Source organism: Phoxinus phoxinus (genome assembly GCF_949152265.1).
Source record: "Phoxinus phoxinus genome assembly, chromosome: 20".
Lineage (NCBI taxonomy): Eukaryota > Metazoa > Chordata > Actinopteri > Cypriniformes > Leuciscidae > Phoxinus > Phoxinus phoxinus.
The window spans coordinates 8,212,255-8,236,990 of record NC_136895.1 but is presented as its reverse complement, the minus strand read 5'-3'; the positions used below and the strand labels follow the sequence as shown (position 1 = coordinate 8,236,990).

The following is a 24,736-nucleotide window of genomic DNA, read 5'->3' as shown; positions in this document are numbered from 1 at the left end:
GTTTTGATGAATTTAAATATTCAATGTGTAAATGAAGATGTTATTTATGAGAGTAAGCCCTTCAATATGGTTTCAATGGTGAGGGTAAACAAATAATGAAATCTTCATGAGGGGAGAGATGCTGTCCGTTAACCGTGAGTCTTTGAATAAAATTCCTCCTTCTCAAAACCTCGGCTTGATGCCGCTTCTCTCAAGCTGCTTCTGATGATTTACTTCTCTTACAAATGCTGTGAGAGAGTTGAGATGTGTTAGCTATTCTATGCATAGCTGTCTTTGTGACGGGTAATCCATTTGTTTATAATTGTCTTTTCGGTTTTGACAGGGCTAAATTAATTACCGTTTGATCTGAATGTGGGACATAATTAGAACCCTCTTAAAGCTGCAGCCAACCCTCACATCCCTTCTGCCAAACGGGATCATCCTGCACTGTAATTAAACTTCAGCTCATCTGTCAGAGAGTCGATGTTTTCGTTACTAGAAGAAAAAGAGCAGCAGGTATCCTAGCCTACTTTGTTTAGAGTAAAGTGGTTTAACTGAATTTATTTTTATTTATTTTTTTATGTAAAAGGCTTAGAAAGGCTTCATTGGTCAATTTTAAAGGGTTAGTTCAGTCACCTTCATGTCGTTGCAAAACCGTAAGACGTTCATCTTTGGAACACAAATAAAGATATTTTGAATGAAATCTGAGATATTTCTGTCCCTCCATTGACAGCTATGCAACTACCGCTTTGACGCTTCAAAAAGTTAATTAAGAGAACAAAAAGAGAAGAAAAAAAACATGAATAGAGTGATTGAATCCAAAATTTCTGAAGAGATATGATCGCTTTACATGATTAACAGATTGAAATTAGGCTTTTATTAACACATTGATCAGCAAACATCAGGTCAACCCTACCTGCTTGACGTGCGAGAACAAACCTCATTGGTTCTTGCTGAAGCTCAAACGTGCTGCGTAACACTAGAATGAACCTCATTGGTTCTTGCTGAAGCTCAAACGTGCTGCGTAACACGAGAATGAACCTCATAGGTTCTTGCTGAAGCTCAAACGTGCTGCGTAACACGAGAATGAACCTCATTGGTTCTTGCTGAAGCTCAAACGTGCTGCGTAACATGAGAATGAACCTCATTGGTTCTCGCTGAAGCTCAAAGGTGCTGCGTAACATGAGAATTAACCTCATTGGTTCTTGCTGAAGCTCAAATGCGCTGCGTAACACGAGAATGAACCTCATTGGTTCTCGCTGAAGCTCAAACGTGCTGCGTAACACTAGAATGAACCTCATTGGTTCTTGCTGAAGCTCAAACGTGCTGTGTAACACGAGAATGAACCTCATTGGTTCTCGCTAAAGCTCAAACGTGCTGCGTAACACTAGAATGAACCTCATTGGTTCTCGCTGAAGCTCAAACGTGCTGCGTAACACTAGAATGAACCTCATTGGTTCTTGCTGAAGCTCAAACGTGTTGCGTAACACGAGAATGAACCTCATTGGTTCTCGCTGAAGCTCAAACGTGCTGCGTAACACGAGAATGAACCTCATTGGTTCTCGCTGAAGGTCAAACGTGCTGCGTAACACGAGAATGAACCTCATTGGTTCTCGCTGAAGCTCAAACGTGCTGCGTAACACGAGAATGAACCTCATTGGTTCTTGCTGAAACTCAAACTTGCTGCGTAACATAAGAATGAACCTCATTGGTTCTTGCTGAAGCTCAAACGTGCTGCGTAACAAGAATGAACCTCATTGGTCCTTGCTGAAGCTCAAACGTGCTGCGTAACACGAGAATTAACCTCATTGGTTGTTGCAGAAGCTCAAACGTGATGCGTAACACGAGAATAAACCTCATTGGTCCTTGTAAACAGCTTATGGGAAACGTAGTTACATGGATTATCAATGGACAGAAATCTCTCAGATTTCATTCAGTAAAATATCTTAACTTGTGTTTCAAAGGCAAAAGTCTAACGGGTTTGGAACAACATGAGGGTGAGTAAATGACGACAGAATTTCTGCACATTTCAGTGAGTGAAAAAGGATATTGAAGGGAATTAACATAAATCAAATCACAGAATTGCACTATGCTACAAAAGCCAACTAAGCTGTCTAAACAAGCAGGAATGTAAGAGATATTTTCTCATCGTTTCTGGTCAGTAGACATTGGCAGTAAACAGCTTATGGGAAACCATGCAAGACGTTTCCACCAAGCCTTGAAGTGAATCTCAGCTGTCGCACAGACGGGCAACTCTCAAAGCCGGATCCTTCCCACAACTGACAAGGTTCTGAGCAAGTCAAATGAAACTTGCTGATCCAAGAAAGTCCCTCAAGTGACTGGCTGAGTGGTCAGCTCAGTTTCACTTGAGTTCTACTGTAATTAGTAACAACATTCAAATAACCATTTTGAATATGTGTAAATTAGTGTCATATAAAGGTTGCAAAAAGCCAAAGAACCTTTCACTGAACAGTTCTTAAAAGAACAATTTGTCTTCATTTGAAGAGCATTTGAATAATCCAAAGAGCGTTTTTTCCACTATAAAAAACCTTTTGTGCAATGGAAAGGTTCCATGTTAAAGGTTTTTCATAGATGCCAATAAAGAACCTTTATTGTTTTAAAGTGTAGGATGAGGAAATCATAAAGGTTCAAACATTGTGGTTCCCCGTCTCTGTCTGCTTTGCTCCTTTGCCTGTCTTGAAACCTTTATCTCGGAAATGGTTTTGCTATGTGTTTTGATCCAGACTGAACTTGCGGGAGAACAGACATGGTTAGCTGATGTTTTGGAGGTCTCTACTACACAATATCCCCTATGCGCTGCATGAAAAAAAGTCTGCAAGACCTGCCATTCTTGTTCACTTGAACATGAAGGGCCTGTTGGGGCTACACGCATCCAATAATAAAAAGACTGACTGAACCCGTTGCTCACTCAATTCCGTTCATGACGTGTATGAACCGGTATGAATTCTACAGAACACAAAAATATGTTTTAAGGATTTCCATGTGGCTCTTTAAATGAAAGCATATTGTGACACAAAAAGCTCCAGAAAAGTAGTCCATAACACTATATTCCATTTCTTATTGAAGACATGCAAAAGCTTTGTGTGAAAAACAGATTGAAGTTATTGACAATCTTCCCCTTCAGCTGTAGTCCTTTGTGCAACACACGGGGCCAGATTTACTGACAGCTTGCACCAGCGTTAAAAAACTACTGTCAGGATTTACTAAAGACACGCAGTGAAAAATCAGCGCTGAGAAGACGTGGACAGGGTTATTTTTGCGGCTGACTCTATTGTGTATGCATTTGTAGGAGTTTCCTTTTCAGATTAAGTATTTATGGGAGGAGAGTATTTAAATAATTCATCCAAGGTGATTTACTAAGGTTTGCGCAAGTCAATTTACTGGTATTTGTGCCATTTTCAACACCCAAAGAAAGCATGTCTTTTTGAACCTGTGTTAGTAGATCACACGCAGCAGATAGCCATCGGGTCTGCTTGTCTGCGAACACTGTAAAAAAAATCATGATTTTAACGGTAAAAGATTGTAAAAATGCTACAGTGAAAAACTGTTAATTGGTTAACAGACAGTTTCCTTACTATATACGGTAAATAACTGTGATAGATCTAATGGTACATTTAATGTAATTTTACTGTAAAATACCGTTAAATTTACAGTTTTTGAAAGTGAAAAAGAACATCTCAATGTATAATTTACAGTGACAAAACGTAAATTGACATTCCCACAATTCCCTGCGTGACACTTCACATTTGATGTATTTTTTTGTTGAAATAACTGTTTCTTCATAGTTTTCTTAGTTTTTTTTCTAATCAGTTAAGTACATAAGAGTTTTATTAGGGCCCAAGCCTTGAAAAGGCGAAGGCCCTATTGTTTTCCTCCGGATTATTATTAGGGCCCAAGCCTTGAAAAGGCGAAGGCCCTATTGTTTTCCTTCGGATTATTATTATTATTATTATTATTATTATTATTATTTTTCTTACGACTATTCGGGCACTTTTGGGTCTCTTAACATGCTCAAAAACTCTTGAAACTTTGCACAAATGTCAGAACCCGCGGCCATTAGAGCCGGACTGAAGCTGGTACCCGGGCGTGGCAGGGGGGCTCGACAGCGCCCCCTGGAACGGGGTCCGAAAACTTGGTCCATAAATCAAACACGCTTGCGTGGAATAATATGAAACTCGGTACACTTATAGATCTCATCGGTTCATATATCCTTCGTGCTCTGACTTTTTACCCCAGCCCAACAGGAAGTCGGCTATTTGGCGTAGTTTAAAAAACACATGCAATGGAATTTAAAATACTCCTCCTAGACGATTCAACCAATCACCACGAAACTCGGTGTGCATGAAGTCAAGACATGGAGGATGAAAAATTGCCAGGGGATTTTTGATATCTCGAACGGTTTGGCCGTGGCGAGGAAACGAATTTATGGCGAATATTGGAAACAGGAAGTGTGTTATAACTTCTGCATACATTAATTGATCTTGATGAAACTTCAGCAGTGTGTTCGCTGTAAGAGGCCGATCACATGGATGTGACTATTGTGAGTCAAAGTTATAGCGCCACCAACTGGCAGCAGGAAGTGTGTCACTTTCAAAATGCTTTGAATTCACCCTCTTATTTTTACCCGATTTGCTTCAAACTTTATGTGTATAATGTAAACACACGGCAGATGTAGACCTGTGAAAGAATTATTGATATCTTAAATACTGTTGCCATGGCAATGCTTTAAACTTTTATATTCTTTTTGGGTGCATTTGAGGCTCTTAACATGCTTCAAATTGCATGAAACTCAACATGCATATCAGATTTATTAGGTACTAGGCATGTGTGAAGTTTCAGAAACGGGCGCGGTGGAGGGGCTCAGTAGCGCCACCTTTAGTCAAAAATGGGGTATTAGTTTTACCTACAGTAACAAAAATCGGTATTTATATTTATCTCCCCGAGCCGGACAACTTTCTAATTTACAGTCATTAGCTCCGACCAACAGGAAGTCAGATATTTTGGTTTGAATGTGATTTGATGGGAATTTTGCCAGTCTCTCTCAGTGTCTGTGTGTGTGAGAGAGGAGGGGGGCTTTATTTTAACCCTTTCTCTGCTGTGTGGGACTTCTCGGGCACTTTTGGGGCCCTTAACGTGCTCGAAAACTCTTGAAACTTTGCACACAGGTCAGAACCTGCGGCCATCAGGGCTGGGCTGAAGCTTGTACCCGGGCGTGGCAGGGGAGCTCAACAGCGCCCCCTTGAACGTGGTCCGAAAAACTTGGTCCATATATCAAACACGTTTGCATGTAATAATATGAAACTCGGTACACATATAGATTTAATCGGGCCGAACAACTTTCGTGCTCTAAGTTTTACACCAGTCCAACAGGAAGTCGGCTATTATGGGCTGTATGAAAATGCATGCCCCTGGAATTTGATATACTCCTCCAAGAAAAATTATCCTATCGCCACCAAACTCGGTCAACATGAAGTCAAGACATTGAGGACGCTAAATTGCGGACGGATCTTTGATATCTCGAACGGTTTGGCCGTGGCGAGGAAACGAAGTTATGGCGAGAAAAGAAAAACACAATGTGTTATAACGTCTTCATACATTAATTGATCTGGATGAAACTTCAGCAGTGTGTTTGTTGTAAGAGGGCGATCACATGGATGTGACTATTGTGAGTCAAAGTTATAGCGCCACCAACTGGCAGCAGGAAGTGTGTTACTTTCAAGATACTTTTGACTAAAGTGGGTGGGTTATTTTGACCTACAGTCACAAAACTCGGTCTGTATATTGTGCTTATCGATCCGGACAACTTTCTCATTTACAGTCATTAGCTCCGACCAACAGGAAGTCAGATATTTTGGTTTGAATGTGGTTTTGTCTCTCTCTGACATAGTTCCCCCTGCCATTCTCTCTGTGTGTGTGTGTGTGTGTGTGTGTGTGGAGTGGGGGGGAGGGGAGGGAGGGAGGGCACACACACAGACAGCCCCCCCCCCTTTTCTGTGTGTGTTTGGAGGGGAGCAGAAAGACTCACACTGATACAAGCTCTAAAGCAGACTTCTTCTCGACAGTCAAAGCGGGGTTACGTTATTGCCCGTCATGCACAGGAACCCGAAAGGCAACGGGGTGGCGGCTTTATATATATATATATATATATATATATATATATATATATATAAATAAATATAGCTGCAAGCAGCGATGGAGGGCCCAAGCCGGTGGCAGCGCCAGCCCGGTGCCTTTAGTGTAACTAAAGGCACCAGGGTGGCGGTGCCACCGGCTTGGGCCCGTAATCGCTGCTTGCAGCTATATTGTTATATTTAATGTTGTCAAATTAATGTTTATTGCATTTTTAAAATTTCATGTGTGTTACCATGGTGTTTAGTTTGTGTGAATGACACTGTGCAGCTTCTTTATTAGGGCCCAAGCCTTGAAAAGGCGAAGGCCCTATTGTTTTTCTAAGGATTATTATTCTTCTTCTTATTCTTCTTTATTATTATTATTATTTTACTACCTTTTGGGCACTTTTGGGGGCCTTAACGTGCTCAAAAACTCTTGAAACTTTGCACAAATGTCAGAACCTGCGGCCATTAGGGCCGCGCTGAAGCTGGGACCCGGGCGTGGCAGGGGGGCTCGCCAGCGCCCCCTGGAATGGGATTCAAAAACATGTCCATATCTCAAACACGCTTGCATGTAATAATATGAAACTCGGTACACATATAGATCTCATCGGGCCGAACAACTTTCGTGCTCTAAGTTTTACGCCAGTCCAACAGGAAGTCGGTTATTATGGGCTGGATGGAAACGCATGTTCTGGCATTTGAAACACTTGTCCTAGAGAATTCATCGGATGACCACGAAACTCGGTGTGCATGAAGTCAAGACATGGAGGATGCTAAATTGCGAGGGGATTTTTGATATCTCGAACGGTTTGGCCGTGGCGAGGAAACGAATTTATGGCGAATATTGGAAACAGGAAGTGTGTTATAACATCCTCATACATTAACTGATCTTGATGAAACTTCAGCAGTGTGTTTGTTGTAAGAGGCCGATCACATGGATGTGACTATTGTGAGTCAAAGTTATAACGCCACCAACTGGCAGCAGGAAGTGTGTCACTTTCAAAATGCTTTGAAATCACCCTCTTATTTTTACCCGATTTGCTTCAAACTTCATCTGTATAATGTAAACACACGGCAGATGTAGACCTGTGAAAGGATTATTGATATCTTAAATACTGTTGCCATGGCAACGTATCAAACTTTAATATTCTTTTTGGGTGCATTTGAGGCTCTTAACATGCTTCAAATTGCATGAAACTCAACATGCATATCAGATTTATTAGGTACTAGGCATGTGTGAAGTTTCAGAAACGGGCGCGGTGGAGGGGCTCAGTAGCGCCACCTTTAGTCAAAAATGGGCTATTAGTTTTACCTACAGTAACAAAAATCGGTATTTATATTTATCTCCCCGAGCCGGACAACTTTCTAATTTACAGTCATTAGCTCCGACCAACAGGAAGTCAGATATTTTGGTTTGAATGTGATTTGATGGGAATTTTGCCAGTCTCTCTCAGTGTCTGTGTGTGTGAGAGAGGAGGGGGGCTTTATTTTAACCCTTTCTCTGCTGTGTGGGAATTCTCGGGCACTTTTGGGGCCCTTAACGTGCTCGAAAACTCTTGAAACTTTGCACACAGGTCAGAACCTGCGGCCATTAGAGCCGGACTGAAGCTGGTACCCGGGCGTGGCAGGGGAGCTCAACAGCGCCCCCTTGAACGTGGTCCGAAAAACTTGGTCCATATATCAAACACGTTTGCATGTAATAATATGAAACTCGGTACACATTTAGATATCATCGGGCCGAACAACTTTCGTGCTCTAAGTTTTACGCCAGTCCAACAGGAAGTCGGCTATTATGGGTTGTATGAAAACGCATGCCCCTGGAATTTGATATACTCCTCCAAGAAAAATTATCCTATCGCCACCAAACTCAGTCAGCATGAAGTAAAGACATTGAGGACGCTAAATTGCGGACGGATTTTTGATATCTCGAACGGTTTGGCCGTGGCGAGGAAACAAAGTTATGGCGAGAAAAGAAAAACACAATGTGTTATAACGTCTTCATACATTTATTGATCTTGATGAAACTTCAGCAGTGTGTTTGTTGTAAGAGGGCGATCACATGGATGTGGCTATTGTGAGTCAAAGTTATAGCGCCACCAACTGGCAGCAGGAAGTGTGTTACTTTCAAGATACTTTTGACTAAAGTGGGGGGGTTATTTTTACCTACAGTCACAAAACTCGGTCTGTATATTGTGCTTATCGATCCGGACATCTTTCTCATTTACAGTCATTAGCTCCGACCAACAGGAAGTCAGATATTTTGGTTTGAATGTGGTTTTGTCTCTCTCTGACAGAGTTCCCCCTGCCATTCTCTCTCTGTGTGTGTGTGTGTGTGTGTTAGTCCAGTGAGATACTGGAGGAGGAGGGGGGGGGGGGGGAGGAGGAGGGAGGGCACACACACAGACAGCCCCCCCCCCTTTTCTGTGTGTGTTTGTAGGGGAGCAGAAAGACTCACACTGATACAAGCTCTAAAGCAGACTTCTTCTCGACAGTCAAAGCGGGGTTACGTTATTGCCCGTCGTGCACAGGAACCCGAAAGGCAACGGGGTGGCGGCTTTTTATATATATATATATATAAATAAATATAGCTGCAAGCAGCGATGGAGGGCCCAAGCCGGTGGCAGCGCCAGCCCGGTGCCTTTAGTGTAACTAAAGGCACCAGGGTGGCGGTGCCACCGGCTTGGGCCCGTAATCGCTGCTTGCAGCTATATTTATTTATATATATATATATATATATATATATATATATTATTAGTATTAACTTTCTTGTGGAAGAGCTGCTTCCGATGAGCTTTGATTGATCATGTGACTCATCACTACTGTGTTTGTTGGTTGTCAGTGTATTACAACGGTACAAACCAGATATTAATACATCAATAGGTCGGTAAATTAACATTGTATCAGATAATGAAATATGGTTTATTACTGTAAATTTTAAGTTAAGTCTGTAAACCTAAAATGTTGCTAAACCTAAAGAACCTAAATTTATTACCGTACATTTAACAGATTTGTTTTACAGGGAACCTACGTGAATTTGCACTGATCTTGATAGACTGCGTTGGTCATTATGGAAATGATCAGGCTGTGTCTGTGTTCTTTACTGTGCACATTATCAGTAGATCAGCAGCAGAACTTTCAACTACCATTGGCAATTTTATTGAATTGCGGTCTCACGCTTATTTGCCCTGTTTAGTAAATCTGGCTCATGAAGTTTAAATATGTACATGTGCAAATGGTCACGATATGCTTTCATTGTAATGAAAAGAGCAGCATGGATTTTGAGTTTCACAGAAGAAAGTCATGCAAGTTTGGAACAACATGAGGATGAATAATGACAGAATGTGTGTATGTTCAAGTCCCCCTGTGTTGAAAGTCAAGCTTTTAATGTTTTTTTTAAAGCTCATTTGTCTATGTCGTGTTTTTAATATGCTTTAATACAAACTAAGTGGAAATTCACGTCAACACCATTGCCGAGTATTTTCTCCTTAAAACTGCAGTGAACTTAAGACGTGGTTTGAAATCGCTGGTGTTACCTTGTAACCAATCATGTCAACGTGAGACCAGCATCTTGGACTCTTTTTTGGGGGGGATATAAAAAACGAACAAGCCGGAACAAAAACAAGCCAAGCAAAAACAACACAAAACAAGCCATATCAAATCAAATTGATAAAACAAAAAGTAAAAATACATAAATAAAATAAATAACGTAAAAAAAAAAGATTAATTTTTAGGTACAAATAATTGTATTATTATTTAGGATTCTTATTAAGGATATCACAGGGGCTAACGTAACTGTTGGTTTAACAGTTAAAATGTGGTGTGCCAAAATTGTTTAAACAAAATAAATTAAAGGATTTTAAAGGAGAACTTTATTTTGTAAATTTGGAGTGCTGTCAATACAGAGAACAACGACAAAAATCGGTGTTGCCTACACTGTGTTATCCTCTTTTTAAAATTTGCACCCTGTTGACTTCAATGGGGCAAGTTTTAAACCTGCTTTTAGCCTCTTAACATCCTTGATGTGTCATACAAGTGCCCAGCCATGTGAGTCGATTGTCGAGTTCACGTCGACTACTTTGGACTTCGACCGAAAACAGGATGTAAATACAGGTATTTGCGCTGGCTGATATAATATAATTTTTATTAATATCTTTCACATCTACAGCAGTCAGATTCACTCGTGTTCACTCTGAAGGAATCATCTAACATGGCTGGGCACTTGTATGACACATCAAGGATGTTAAGACTAAGAACTGGTTTAAAACTTAAAACTTGCCCCATTGAAGTCAACAGGGTGCAAATTTTAAAAAGAGGATAACACGGTTTTTGTCATTGTTCTCTGTATTGACAGCACTCCAAATTTACAAAAAAATTAGCTCAAAGTTAATATTGATAGGAGTTCTCCTTTAAGAAGTGTAAACTCTTTGTTTTTGCACTGTTTGTTTCACACACAGTTCTAAATAAAAGTCCATAAATGAAAAGTAGAAAATTCCACTCATATTATTGAAAGCATAGGCCCCTCGGGGGCTCAAACACCTAAAAAATATATTCTCCATTCACTTTATCCAATTGAAAAATCGATTGAGATTCAAGAAACTCTCTGATTGGTAGATCTCACATCGGATCCCGGCAGGTCATAATATTATTGTATAATAATTGTATTTAGCATTACCAGGGGTGGACAAAGTACACAACTTCCTTACTTGAGTAAAAGTACAGATACTAATGGTCAAATATTACTCCGTTACAAGTAAAAGTTGTAAAGACAGATTTTTACTTAAGTAAAAGTACAGAAGTACTCATTTTTAAAAGTACTTAAGTATAAAAGTAAATGTCAATTATTATTGTTGCATGTAATAACCAATTTACAGTACCTTATTCCTCTGAATTTATGCCTGCCCTCATATCAATATCACATTTATTTCTATAACACAGTTCCAGTAGTGGGATTGAATAAGTGTACTCAATAACGTCCACAATGGTTTCGAGACACCCAAATGGCTGTTCCCAGTTTTTTGTCTTTTAGTGTGAATATGTTAGTCTTACTGTTATCTATAAGCTAGTGTGCTCCAAAACAATGACAAAATTTGCATTTAGAAGACCAAACCCAACGTTGAAAATCAAAATCATGTTGATGTCAGAATCCAATGTCAGATTGACGTTAATCTCCAACGTTGGACAGACGTTGTATTGTGGTTGAAAATCGGTTGACGTCAGAAACCAACATCAGTCGAGTTCTAACGTCAACCAGACTTTCATTTCCAACCAAAATGCTACCCCTGCAACCCAAATCATCTCTGACGTTACTACTTTCTACTCAAGGACCTAGACAGAAATGTAGTGGAGTAAAAAGTATGATATTTGTCTAGTGAAGTTAAAGTAAAAGTTTCCAGAAAAAATAATACTCAAGTAAAGTACAGATACTCCAAAAGTGTACTTAAGTGCAGTTCTTAAGTAAATGTACTTTGTTACTGTCCACCTCTGAGCATTACACAACAACCTGTCACAAAAGCTTTTGCTTTCTGTTTTTTTAGACAATGATGAATTGCATTTTAAGTAATTAACTTCACAATCATCATTCAAATCAGCACGAGAGCGATTAGTGACAACTCTCATGGAAAGAATGTTTTAATTTGGTTGGTAATTTATTTGCAGTGTGTTTCTCTTCGCAAGACACAAATAACTTTTGTTTAAAGAATTCATCAAGTGCACGAAAAGAAAAACTGCACTCTTGAAAAACAAACTATGGTGTGGAGTGTGGGCACCCATAGACAGAAACATAAATCGGCGCCTATTCAGCGCTCAAATGTCCTTACTTCATACTAAAAGAAAAAAATACCACTATGCATCAATGTCACACTCACGGTGCAAACCCTCCACACTAATGTGTCACACTTGAAAATCATCAGTAACCTCAATGTGAAGCAAATAACTTATTAGCAACATCTAATCTATCTGTGACAATCTGAAGTGATCTCCACTAAATAACCAGCACTGAAGTACTGTTGGTTAGTATTCTATAGTCTTCTGATGTGAGAGCGATAGATCATTCAGACAAATTATTCCTTCTCATGTTGAGGTAATGGCAATACAAATTAATCAGTTGCACTCGATGTGATAAATGTCAACGAAGTCTGCGGGGAACTGAAGTATCTATTGATTGGAGAGAAGAAATTATTTCAATAATTACTGGTATGTATATCATTGACGCTTCCTAAATGAGAAAAAAAAAAAGATCCGCGCTCATAATGATTTATGGCAGCTCGCCCAGCGGGACTCTCTCATTTAACGAGCTCCGAGATGAGCCAATGGCAGACGTGCTTTATGACATCAACCGAGGATTTTTTCCTGGCTTCATGCTGAGCAACTTCACAGACAGGCATTGAACAGGAGATAAGAGACAGCGCTGGGAGTAACTTAAAGCTCATCCTCAACTGGCAATATAGCAAACTAATGTGATTATGAAGTTCGGAATTAAGATTAGCGGAATGGCTGATGAGATGCCGCATATAAAAATACCTGCCTCGTGGGATGTGTTGAAGAAATGAGGGGTGTCACGATACTCCAACACAAATGGATTCGGTACATGTTAGTGTATGAAGATGCCTCCTGGTTTCAGACCTGCTGCCAAGGCAACATGTCATATCTAATTCATCCAGAACAAATTCAAATGAGCTTTAGAGGAAATTTAAATATACATATATATGTGAATTGACAACTCTCAGAGTGTTTGGCATTGGTAATGGATATGACAATGATATGGTCTTGGTCTTAGCGGAACAGATCTGATTGGCTGCTGTTGTAGTGTATAGCGTACATTAGTAATGGGCGATATAAACGATATGCGATATAAACGATACAAAATTGGCCTACGATAGAGATTTTAATTCTATTGCACTATCGCGATAATGCATGTTGATGACACAATCTACCCGTGAAATTTAGAGCCACAAGCTGCAACCGGCTGAAACGCATCATATTCGTCGTCATCTTGAGTAAACATGGCTGAAAGCGAAACGGAGGAGCTGGTGAAAAAGATCGGTGCAACATCCATTATTTGGACTTGGTGCGGATTTAAGCCGTCCGAAGAGCAGCAGCAAACTATACAGAGTGCGTGGGGCAACAGTTCGGTAACACACACGACTAATCTGTTCTACCACCTCAACACAAAACATGTCACTGAATACCAGCGCGTATTCACAAAATAGTGGTGTAAACACAATCTCTGTGTGTGCCGGATTTTAAGATTCGTTGTTGTGTTGCTTTTTAACTGAAAAGACAGCCGTTTTTCTGCTCTTTGCATCTTTTGTGTCCTTTAAAAAAATAGCCAAACTAAAACTACATTTGATTTGGAGTGCCTTCTGCACTGTTCTGCACTTTTTACTTGAAGCATTTTCTTTAGTTGACGTATAACAGGAAAAACTCGAAAAATTAGGATATCATGCAAAAGTGAAACTAATATATTATATAGACTCCTTACATGCAAAGTGAGATATTACAAGCCTTTATTTTATGGCTTACAGCTTTATGAAAACCTTTTCACAATATTCTAATTTTGAATTTGGGGTTTCATAAGCTTCTAGCCATAATATAAACCTTAGGGCTACTTAAAGTCTAGTGTACTTGAATTTTATTTATCTGCAACATTATGTTGTATAATTACAGTTTTGCACAATAAATGTTCTCAAAACTACATACACTGCTTCTTTCTTTCTTTAAAAAAAACAAACATTTAGCAGTTGTTTGGCTTTCCTTAGGGTCTGTGTAACCTGTTCTGAAATGGTTTTATTATAATTTATATATCATGATATATATCGTTATCGCAAGAGGCTGCGATGTATATCGCAATATGGATTTTAGGCCATATCGCCCATCCCTAGCGTACATGAATTACCTGTGGCAGATCTATACAGGTGGAGCTGGGGAAGGTGGAGGGTTTCTGAAAGTGCACTGCAAACTGCTACAGCAAATGCTGACCAGTATTTGAAGGTTGAGCAGCGAGTTTATTGGCTACTGATGCAGCAGGAACCAATCAGCTGTGCCCTATAGAGAATGACGAGACTGCGCCATCTAAAGTTTCACGGCAGAACTTTGTATAAATACTGTTTTTTTATAATGCTATTTCTTTTCATTCAATCAAATCCGTCATGCTTTGTGCTTCAAGAATGAGGCCTATTGAGAGTAACGTATCATTTGGTAACACATTTCCAGGTAATGCCTTACAACTTCAGCCAGCATAATATTAATTATCAGTATTATCTATCAATCACAATACCTGAACTAATACAAGATCCTTTCAAAAGTAAATTCTCCAATAGAACAAATGTAATATTGCATAACAAAAAGTTCCAATTTGGCAAAGCTGCAGTCAGGTTTTTGGCAGGCTCAGGCCTACACAAGCGGCCAATATTGATAAATAGGCTGGGATTTCTCACGTTGAAAAGAAGCCAACCCTCGAGGGAGGAGTAGCCAATCGAAAGCCAAAGGATGGAGACGGCTGATAAAAAGAGGAGAGCGAAGAGGTTATCAGAGCACAATGACCTCCAGGTGGGCCGAGTCTTCCATCAGCGTGTGCCGCCATGCCAGGCCCTTCCTTCCCTGGCACTATTGTCCTAACAAGATTTGTGTGTGGCCTAAACTCCAAAATACTCTGTTTATAGAGCGCTTTGGTGTCGATCATCTAATGCAATAAAAGCTGCATATGTGGGAAAAAATAGAGGCATTTGTGAAATACACTTCTGTAAAAATACCTTGATGGTATCAGATGACAATACCATGGTACTTAAAAGCAATGTTTCCATCCACCTATTTTTATGCACATTTTGGGATATCACATAAAAAAAAACGCTGGATGGAAACGCCAATATGCGCATACAATCTAAAACTGTGCAAAAACATATGCACTCAATTGAGGTGGATGATTTTATAAGATATGCGCATAAACTACAATGGAAACGCATTGGAAACACATTTGAGATTTTGCCTCAACAGAGGATGTGATTGGAAAACTAACCAGTGGACCAATTCCCTCGCACAGCATCTCAAATGTTGGTTTGGTCATTCTGAAATGCCTGAGCCAAAGTCCGTCATCAAAATGGTTTGTTTTATTCCCTCCCAGAAGTGTCTCGCATGCTTGTGTTTCCAAACACCAGGAATCTGAACGTTTTATGCAATTTTCCAATTATTCCAACTTTGGATGGAAACATAGCTAATGACTGCCATATTGATGTACATGGTATTTACATTGCCACCAAGGTGTTCTGGATCCACCTTTAAGTCTCTAAGGTATATTGATTTACATTTGCAGTGTTTTAAACCTGCTAATAATAATTACAGTAATACTAGGAAGAAATGCCATTTTAAGGCTTGCTTCTCACTGGTTAAAAAAAATCTGTGCTGAAGAATTCCTGGGTTTGTAGGTTATGGCTTCTGTGAGAAATGAGTCCCACAGCACTGATATTTTTAGACTTCTGTCACTGTGCCTGTTGTCACTTTTATGTTGGTGGCCTAAGAGTGAGTGATAGCAAACATATACTGTATTTACTAGAGCTCAAGGCAGCAAACCTTCTGGGCCAGCACACCAGCGAGACGTCAGAGAAATCAATAGTCACTTACAGACTATGGAGAATCATTATGACAAGAAGCGTCCTGTTATTCCAGAGTCATTTTAGTCATTGTTTTAATGGCGAAACACTGATGTTTCTGTATTTCAATCGATAAAAATAACACTGCTTCTGTTTCCAGATGCAAATGAATGTGTCAACATTCATCTGCCTGTAATATTAAAGTCAACATGAAATACATTTGCAACCCATTTCACTTCTGTAATGCGGGGCATTTAAAAAAATATATATTCTTTACCATATGACAATAATTAAAGGAATCGTTACCACTTCAGAATGAGTAGCCAACATAAATAAATAATTGCAAATTTATATCTCACAATGTCAGTTTAAATCTTAAAATGCGACTTTGAATGATAACTTTACTTTCTCATAATTGTGACATTTGTTGCAATTTCAACTATTTGGCGCAATGCACTGTAAAAAAAAAAAGCGGTTTAACTTAAAAAAGCAAGTGACCTTGTTGCCTTAAAATTTTAGTTAAAACAATGAAGAAGAATGGTTTAATAAACAGAAACTCAAAAGAGTATGTTATCTTCACACATTAGTTATCGAAGTTGATTTGACAAAAGATAAAAAGTTGTGATAACAAATCATGAAAATATATATTTTTTAATACTTTATACCCCTTTACCCGCCCAAAAGTTTACTGTTTTTACTAAAAGTTTACTAAAAATGCAAACCTTTATGCGTTTTGCCCATTTATTTACATGGTGACAGCGGTTTGAAAAAGCTACATTTTGAAAGTGGGATTCAAATTGCACGTTTTTGAAAACGATTTTACAACGATGTCGTCTGTACATTAAAAATGTGAAGGAAAAACTTCCTTTTTAGTACACCAAAAAACATTTTTTAGTACATTGTTGTCATGTAAACATACCATGCACTATTGTTTCTTATCAAGAAATATGCTTATATGCTTCACATTTGAATTTCAAAAGATGCCATTATGCAATTTTTGACTATATCTCACAATGTGACTTTATACCTAACAACGTGACTTTTTCTTGCAATTTCTGTTTAGTTTATTGTTAATACAACTTTATATCTCACAATGAGAGTTTAAATCTAAGAGTGAAACTTTAGCAAGTAATTTTATGCGCAGATGCTTCACATTCGAAGTTCGATGATGCCATTACGTAATTTGCGAATTTACATCTCACAATGCGAGTTTAAATTTCAAAGGAACTTTTTATCTCGTGATTTGATTCAAAGATGCCTAACATCTGTTGTTTGAAGATGACATTACAATTTTCAACTTTATATCACAAAATTGGGACTTTATACCTAATAATGTGAGTTTATCTTGCAATTACAGTTTTGTTTCTTGTTAATATGACTTTATATCTCACAACGTGAATTTAATTAAGAGTGGGACATTTTATCTTAATTTGATGTGAAGATCTTTACTTACTTTGATGTACTTTACATTAAGACCAGTAATGTTTATTAAGAAAATCAATGACGTCGATTTTAATTTTATGTTGACTTCAAACCCAAAAAGCCTATGTCTTGACATACACTTGCTATGGCCATGTCCTGAATTGTACTTCCCCTCCCTTTCCAGCTAAAAACAAACTATAAACCACTAAAGCAAATGGCATATCATGAGCTCCATCACAACCAAATGAAATTTGGGGCCTGTAGCGTCACAAGTGTTTTGAGTCAAAATGTGTTGAAGTGGAGAATGTGAAATTGCTTGTATGCCTCATGAATTGTGTCAGACATGCATTGCCCTCCTCACATCAACCCTCATCACCGCAGCTCTCATCGCACTCGGGGAAAGCTTGCGGCCGACAGGGATGCTTTGTGAAATCCCAGCCCTGGAGCATATAAAAGCAGTCAGAGACTCAGAGCAAGTGTGAGGCCAGAGGGAAATAAGCAAACACTTTTTCTGAAAGGATGCAGGTGGCTAGCGGGCCGCAACATGGGCTTTTAAATTTGTTTCTTAATGCTCACAACTGAGGGTCTGTGACACAGGCCGGCTGGCATTATGTCCCATGTGTACGGGTGTATTTCCGTAAATACTTTCTAAACAGTCTATGAAGGGCAAAAAGTCAAGCTCTTAGAACAGATCTGTGAGGTCCGCTGAAACCGCTCAAGCCATTAGCCGTGTGGAGGGAAGCTGGAGGAAAGTGACATGAATATTGCAGTTTCACATGCGAGTGCATGCAGCTCATGCCCTTTACTGTAAAATTATTAATGCAACAACACATGAGCGACTATTAAAGCTGTGTCTACATATTGTGAGCTCTTGTAGTGCATGGAGCACATCGGTCCATTTTTCTTTTTCTTTGGGTTGTGAACAATTCATGTAAACTCACGATAACCACACACTCACAAGTACCCAACATATGTCTGACATTAATAATCCCTCAATGTTCATTTAGGGCTTTAAATACTGTACAGATCCAACACAATCTCATGACATTTTGCATTTTGGCGAATTGGGGACGAATTGGTGACAATTTTTTTTTACAATCTGCTTACGTTTCTGTACATTTCACATTGTGCAAATTCATACAAAATTGCCACCTAGTTAGGATTTTGGTCGGTAAACAGATTTATGTCAAGATACCAAATTACAATTTGACTTGGAATTGTTCTTGGGAAAATTCTGCCAGAATGTGTGGTTACAGTAGTTACATGTAACATACAGTAGTTACATACATGAACTACATTCATGTAACTACTGCTTTGGCCAGCAGCCATATCACCCTGTAGCCCAAGACTGGTTTCCCACTGAAGCTAAGCGGGGCTGAGCCTGGTTAGTACTTGGATGGGAGACCTCCTGAGAAAAACCAGGTTGCTGCTGGAAGAGGTGTTAGTGTGGCCAGCAGGGGGCGCTCACCCTGTGGTCTGTGTGGGTCCTAATGCCCCAGTATAGTGATGGGGACACTATACTGACAAAAGAGCACCGTCCTTCGGATGAGACGTTAAACCGAGGTCCTGACTTTCTGTGGTCATTAAAAATCCCAGGATGTTTTTCGAAAGAGTAGGGGTGTAACCCCGGCATCCTGGCCAAATTTGCCCCGTGGCCTCTGTCCATCATGGCCTCCTAATCATCCTCCTATATACTAATTGGCTTCATCACTGTCTCCTCTCCACCAGTAAGCTGGTGTGTGGTGGGCGTTCTGGCGCAATATGGCTGCCGTCGCATCATCCAGGTGGATGCTGCACATTGGTGGTGGTTGAGGAGATTCCCCCCTTCTATGTAAAGCGCTTTGGGTGTCCAGAAAAGCGCTATATAAATGTAATGAATTATTATTATTATTATTATTATGTAATTACAGTAACACTAGGGCTGTCCCCGACTAAAGATGTTTTTAGTCGACTAGCAGTCGTTCATTTAAGGCATTACTCCACTAATTACACATTAATATTGATTTAATTACTTAAAGATATACTAGAGGCCTAATAAATAGCCTATTTCATACTCATTAAGCTTTGGTTCACTTTTGTGACGTGCTTCTTCACAGAGACGGAGATGACAGAAAGCGTATCCTGTTTGTTTTTCTTAGCGCAAATTTAACTAGGTTAATGTTAGAGAGGGCGGTAGGCCTGTAACGATAACTACTTTTTGTTGGGCGATATATCAGCCCAGAAATAATTGCGCTAAACGATATTATTGTCATTTTAAAACCATTTTATGCCACTGAATCATAATATGACAGCATAATAATGCAAGAAGGCCTACACACTTTTAAATGACAATGAAGTTTGAATTCTCAAGAATATTTAGATTATGGAAGTGCTGTCCAAAAAAGTATATCCTACTTTGAAAAATAAACATTTTCAAACAAAAAGTGCATAAGCAACAAGTAGGGGGGAAAACACACACCTGCAAATGCATAGAAGGCACTTATATGGAGTTTTTCCTTCTAGAGATTTTTCTCTGACCTTCTTTTCTCAGTAAAGTAAGGCTGCACACAATTGCTGAAAAACTCAAACCCTACTTAGCAGTCCATGTCCATATGAACAAAGGCACAGATTCCTCAACAGGCAATATCTGCTAAAAAAAACGATTTTTCTAGACTTGTGTTTTTTAAAAGTTTAACTTCTTTTAACTTGAGCACCGCATGATTACGTTCGCCACGTTATGCATAAGAAGCTGCAAAGACGTGAGCGCAACGGTCAAACATCTCCGTTTACATTGAAAAACAATGGAAGAAGAAGAAGCTGCTGCCATAGCCTCGCTTTCGCCTCTGTCATGGAGAGCAGACGAGATAACAGCGGGATCAGAAAAATGTAAACATAATGGGCAATATTTTGCGCCACCAAAAATTATTGAGTTCAAATACATATATTGTGCGATAAATCGATAAATTGATTATCGCGACAGCCCTAGCGAGCGGCCATGTAATGTTGCTACTACTTACCGTGTTTTCCGGACTATAAGTCGCACTGGACTATAAGTCGCATATATTTAGACATTTATTTTACAAAATCCAAGACCAAGAACAGACATTTAATCTGGAAAGGCAAGTTATTCAGCTACACAATATCACACAGAACAACAGGCTGAATAGGTGTCCGGTATGTTAACGTAACACATTAACAGTTATTCAGCTACACAATAGCACACAGAACAACAGGTTGAATAGGTGTCCGGTATGTTAACGTAACACATTAACAGTTATTCAGCTACACAACAGCATAAAGAACACATACCTGGGAGGCTGAATAGGCTAAATTAACATTAGCCAGCGAGTCCAACAAGTTACCGGTAAGCAAGTTCACCAAGCTCCCGCGATCTCATCACACAACACTGAATCCATTGAGTTCTTCCTCGGTGTCGCTTCTGAACAACTCCGCCAACTAGAGCGCCCTCTCGCGGCTGTAGACGGTAATGTTTTCTCTTGGTTCATCTCAGTCAGTATGAATTAATTTTGATATATAAGTCGCACCTGACTATAAGTCGCAGTACCAGCCAAACTATGAAAAAAAGTGTGACTTAATGTCCGGAAAATACGGTACATGTTTCAAATGACAAGCCATATTTGAGGTTGATTTTTTTTTTTTCCTGCAACTAACCGACTAATAAAATTGGTCAACAAACGTTTAGTCAACTATTAGGGGCAGCTCTAGTCAACATAATGGAAGTCAACTGGACAAGTCACTTCCCTGATAGCACTAGTAGATCTCGGAAAGGTCTATTTGATGTCTGCATTTACATCTGCAAGATGTATTTTTTTTTATGTTTGCTCATCAGCAATAGGACGTTTCCTGTTAGATGTAATATAGACATTTAGAAGATGTCTTTGAGATGTTTAAGATTTAGAATGCATGTAAAACTTTTTTTTTCTAAAACGTTTATCAGATGTTTTTACACAGCAGATGATTTCCAGATTAACATATCTTTAGCAGACATCTTACAGCGCTATTCTTTATTGTATTATGTTGTATAAATTGTCATTTATTAGCAGGAACACTGTTCTAAGTGGTTTAATTTTTAGTTAATTATTGAGTTATTACATTTAAAATAACAGTTAAATATAAGTAATCTTCTATGTAATGTTTACAGGGCTTACCAACTTTACATGGTCATGATGGGATGTTGTAAGCCATCGTTCTCACTCCCCACTCGATTTTTCGACGTGCACGGTACGCCATTGCATTCGGTTGTTTGCCTTATGCGTCAGATTAAAACACAGTAATTTCTTTGCATTTGTAAAAGTGGAAATTGAGTAGGTTTAGGGGTGGTGTTGGGTTACATGCTCAAACATGTCTAAATAATGTAAATAAAATAAATGTAAATAAAATTACCCTGGTTGATTAAATTGAAAATCACACCCCCAACATACTGGCGACATTATAACCCAATTTATGCCGATAAAATTCCCATTCCCATGTCAATCGAATGAGTATGATCCCAAAGCTTTGTCATTTAAAGCAATGGTGCAGTGTGCATGTCAAAAAATGACAGTACCCTGTGCATCAAAAAGTGATGTCCTGAACAAGCGTCAATATGTGACGAGTTGGGAGTAAGAATGTGTTGAATACGCAGGTGCACACTAATGTCATGTGAACATCTATAAAGTCTTGTGGCTATACTTTTTTTAAACCAATTATTGTGTTGCCCCATTTAATTCCCATCTCAGTGTCTTACTGTAACCACAATTTTTCCTTGTGTTTACAAATTGTGTTTACAAGTGAAAATGATTGACAGCAAGCCGCAAATAGACCTGAAATGTAATGAACCTGGAACGTTCAAGTTTTACCACCCGGATTTGATGCTTAGAGATCTCAAACTACCCGACCAAAAGCGAACCTTTGGTAAACAGAGCAAAAAACTGATGGAGAAGAATGAGGTTTGCATTATCCTAGACCAGTGGGATGTCATTAGCTGTGTTTATCTCTGATGCAGAACATAGATAAGGCTGAATAATCCTCTCACATCATTACAGGCAACTGTATAGACTGTTACGGTTTTAATTGCTGTATCGGTAATCACACACTTCAGAACCAAGGGGCGGGACGCAATTATCACTTCACGTGCCATATTTGGACACGTTTACGTTTTGGATACTGCAAGTAGTTCATTTAAGTCCCTACAAGGAGTGATTTTGATTAATTAGTCTGGGGGATTGTACATATTCTCGTTGGTGGTTTATTGTACATTCCAAATAACTTGTTCTCAGATCTTTTACATGCTCCCGGTGTATCTGCCAAAATGCATGATTTAAGATAATCTGACTGAAATTGACTAATGTTGTGGGAACAGAGAAGGAATGTCTTTCATTGCAGGAATGGTGGGTAATATAACGGCATCCAGTTTATGGAATCTATGGAATCTATAGAGTGATCTGGCTATCTATTATTAATAATAATAATAATAATAATACAAAACATTGGAGGGAAGAACACATAGAAATACAGATCAAACTGTTAATTTTGTACTCTATTGAATGTTATTTATTGTATACTGTTATTTTTATGTTATGGCATTAAAATGTGTTATATAATATAATATATATATATATATATATAGCAACGATGCCAATAAATAAATTGAAATTGAAGATTAATTAAGATATCCATAGGCATTTATCTTTTTTTATTGCATATTAATAGAATTTTAATACTAATTTTATTAAATACGATTATAAATTATAAATACAATAGAATATTTACACACAATAGAATAGAATAGATTAGAATAGAATAGAATAGAAGCGTTGGTAATATTGATTGCATCAAGCAAACTTGCCTGTAAATATCTTTGAAATTGAAAATGAATAGAGAGCGAAAGACAAAGAAACCCCGTTAAAAAGCCTCTCTGCCTGTGCGAAGAGTCGATGCCTGATCGATTCATTGATTATGACTAACAACCTCCTCTGGCTACACAAATGATTTACAAACACATGATGCCTTTACACACTAACAACTGTCATTATACTGTACTGTGCAGTGAGGTGTTTTACATCATTATGCGTTGTTGTAAATCAGATGTCATATAATCATACGGGGTGAAATGACATGAAAGCGTGACGCAAAGACTCATACCAGCACATGTGGTAGGCTATATATATATAGGCTACTATTGGGCACTTCAGCTCAGACTCACCTGGAACAGTCGCAGTATATTAGCGACCATGATGGACACTGAACTCGCCGAAGCCCCTATGACTCCAATCACCTTTTCGGGTTTGACAAACACCGGGGGCTCGCCGTTCGTACACCTCACATCCGACGTGTCTTTCTGTATGAGAGCTTGCACAAAAGTAAGCGACTGCTCCAACGCGTACGTGTCTCGCGAACATGTGTCTAAAACCCGAGCACCTAAAGTGATGTTGGGCAAAAGCTCGTCGTCACTGTTGATTTGGTCCAAGGCGTAAAGCATCGCCTCCAACCGGTGTATCCCGTTCTCCTTCTTGATATCTCCACACGGTTCCCCGGAGACCCCACGGGCATGGACCGGGAAAAGGCCACCCAGGGTCAAATCTCCCTCAATTCTGATGGAATGAGGAGCGTAAATTTCCTGCGAAAGTGTCACATCCACAAGCGCTTGAATTATCCAAAATACCCGCCATGGAAAGCAAGCCATGGTTTCCTTGTCGTAAGGAAACAGAAAAAGGCACTTTTCACAGTATTTACAGGTAAACAAAAACAGATTTGATCTTAGTAACGGCCATAGACCTTATCAAAGTAAGATTGATGTGGGAATACGTTGAGGTTTTCTCCAAAAACACCGCGCAAGAAGGATGCGTTATTCCTTGGGAAAGTGCGCATCGTATGGCGACGCTTGTTGCTTAGATATTCTGCATTATTTCTTTTAACAAAGAAAAAGACAGGAAAACAAACTAAAATGCACACAGTACCTTTCAGTCCTTAAATCAGACACACTTCCACGCAAAACGGATTAAAGTGCAGCGATATTCGACTAGAAAGCGTCCAATCCACGCTGATGTCATAACGCCGCTGTAAAAACATCTCGACTGAGTTGCAACCGATGTATTTTTTTTAAATAAATAAAGGCGGCAAAAAGTTTTCGTTCTGAATAACGCGTTGCGTATGACGGTCAGGGGGAAATGTTGCTGAAAATCGATGTCAGGTGAGATATCCGTAACATCCTCCCGTCGAGGACTTCGCCGAGGCTTTTCGCTCGGAGCAGGTGCTGCTTATTACATTTGAGAGAAAGAAAGAAAGCTTAGCCGATAATACGTCTTTTGGTCTTGCAAAAATCCTCACAAGAGACAAGAAGACAGCCCGCGAGTCTCCTCCTCTCTCTCTCTCTCTCTCTCTCTCTCTCTCTCTCTCTCTCTCTCTCTCTCTCTCTCTCTCTCTCTCTCCACCCAGAATCAAATATGGATTTGTCAAATGACTCAACGCACGATCGATGTCGTGTTACTCATCCTGGTCAGCCCTCAAAGAAAATACGCTTCTGTGTGACGCGAATAATAAAGCCATAGTCATTAAAGACAACGATTAATCGTGAGATATCAAGGGAGGGATGTTGCAGTGGAGGTTTCCAACAGAAGTTTACAAGTTAAATGCAGG

General features: G+C 39.2%; 1 protein-coding gene across 4 annotated transcripts in view; it reads right to left on the bottom strand.

The window, feature by feature from the left end:
• Positions 1 to 24,431, bottom strand: part of grm7 (glutamate metabotropic receptor 7) — a 237,621-nt gene extending 213,190 nt beyond the window's left edge. For 2 of the 4 annotated variants that reach the window (XM_079593751.1, XM_079593752.1), the window contains exon 1: positions 23,304 to 24,392. In XM_079593751.1, the coding sequence (XP_079449877.1) occupies positions 23,304 to 23,783 (480 nt within the window). In that variant the 5' untranslated portion in view covers positions 23,784 to 24,392. Of the gene's footprint in view, positions 1 to 23,303 lie in introns of all 4 variants that reach the window. The other 2 variants (XM_079593753.1, XM_079593754.1) reach the window with 2 other exon arrangements.
• Positions 24,432 to 24,736: the final 305 nt, after the last annotated feature.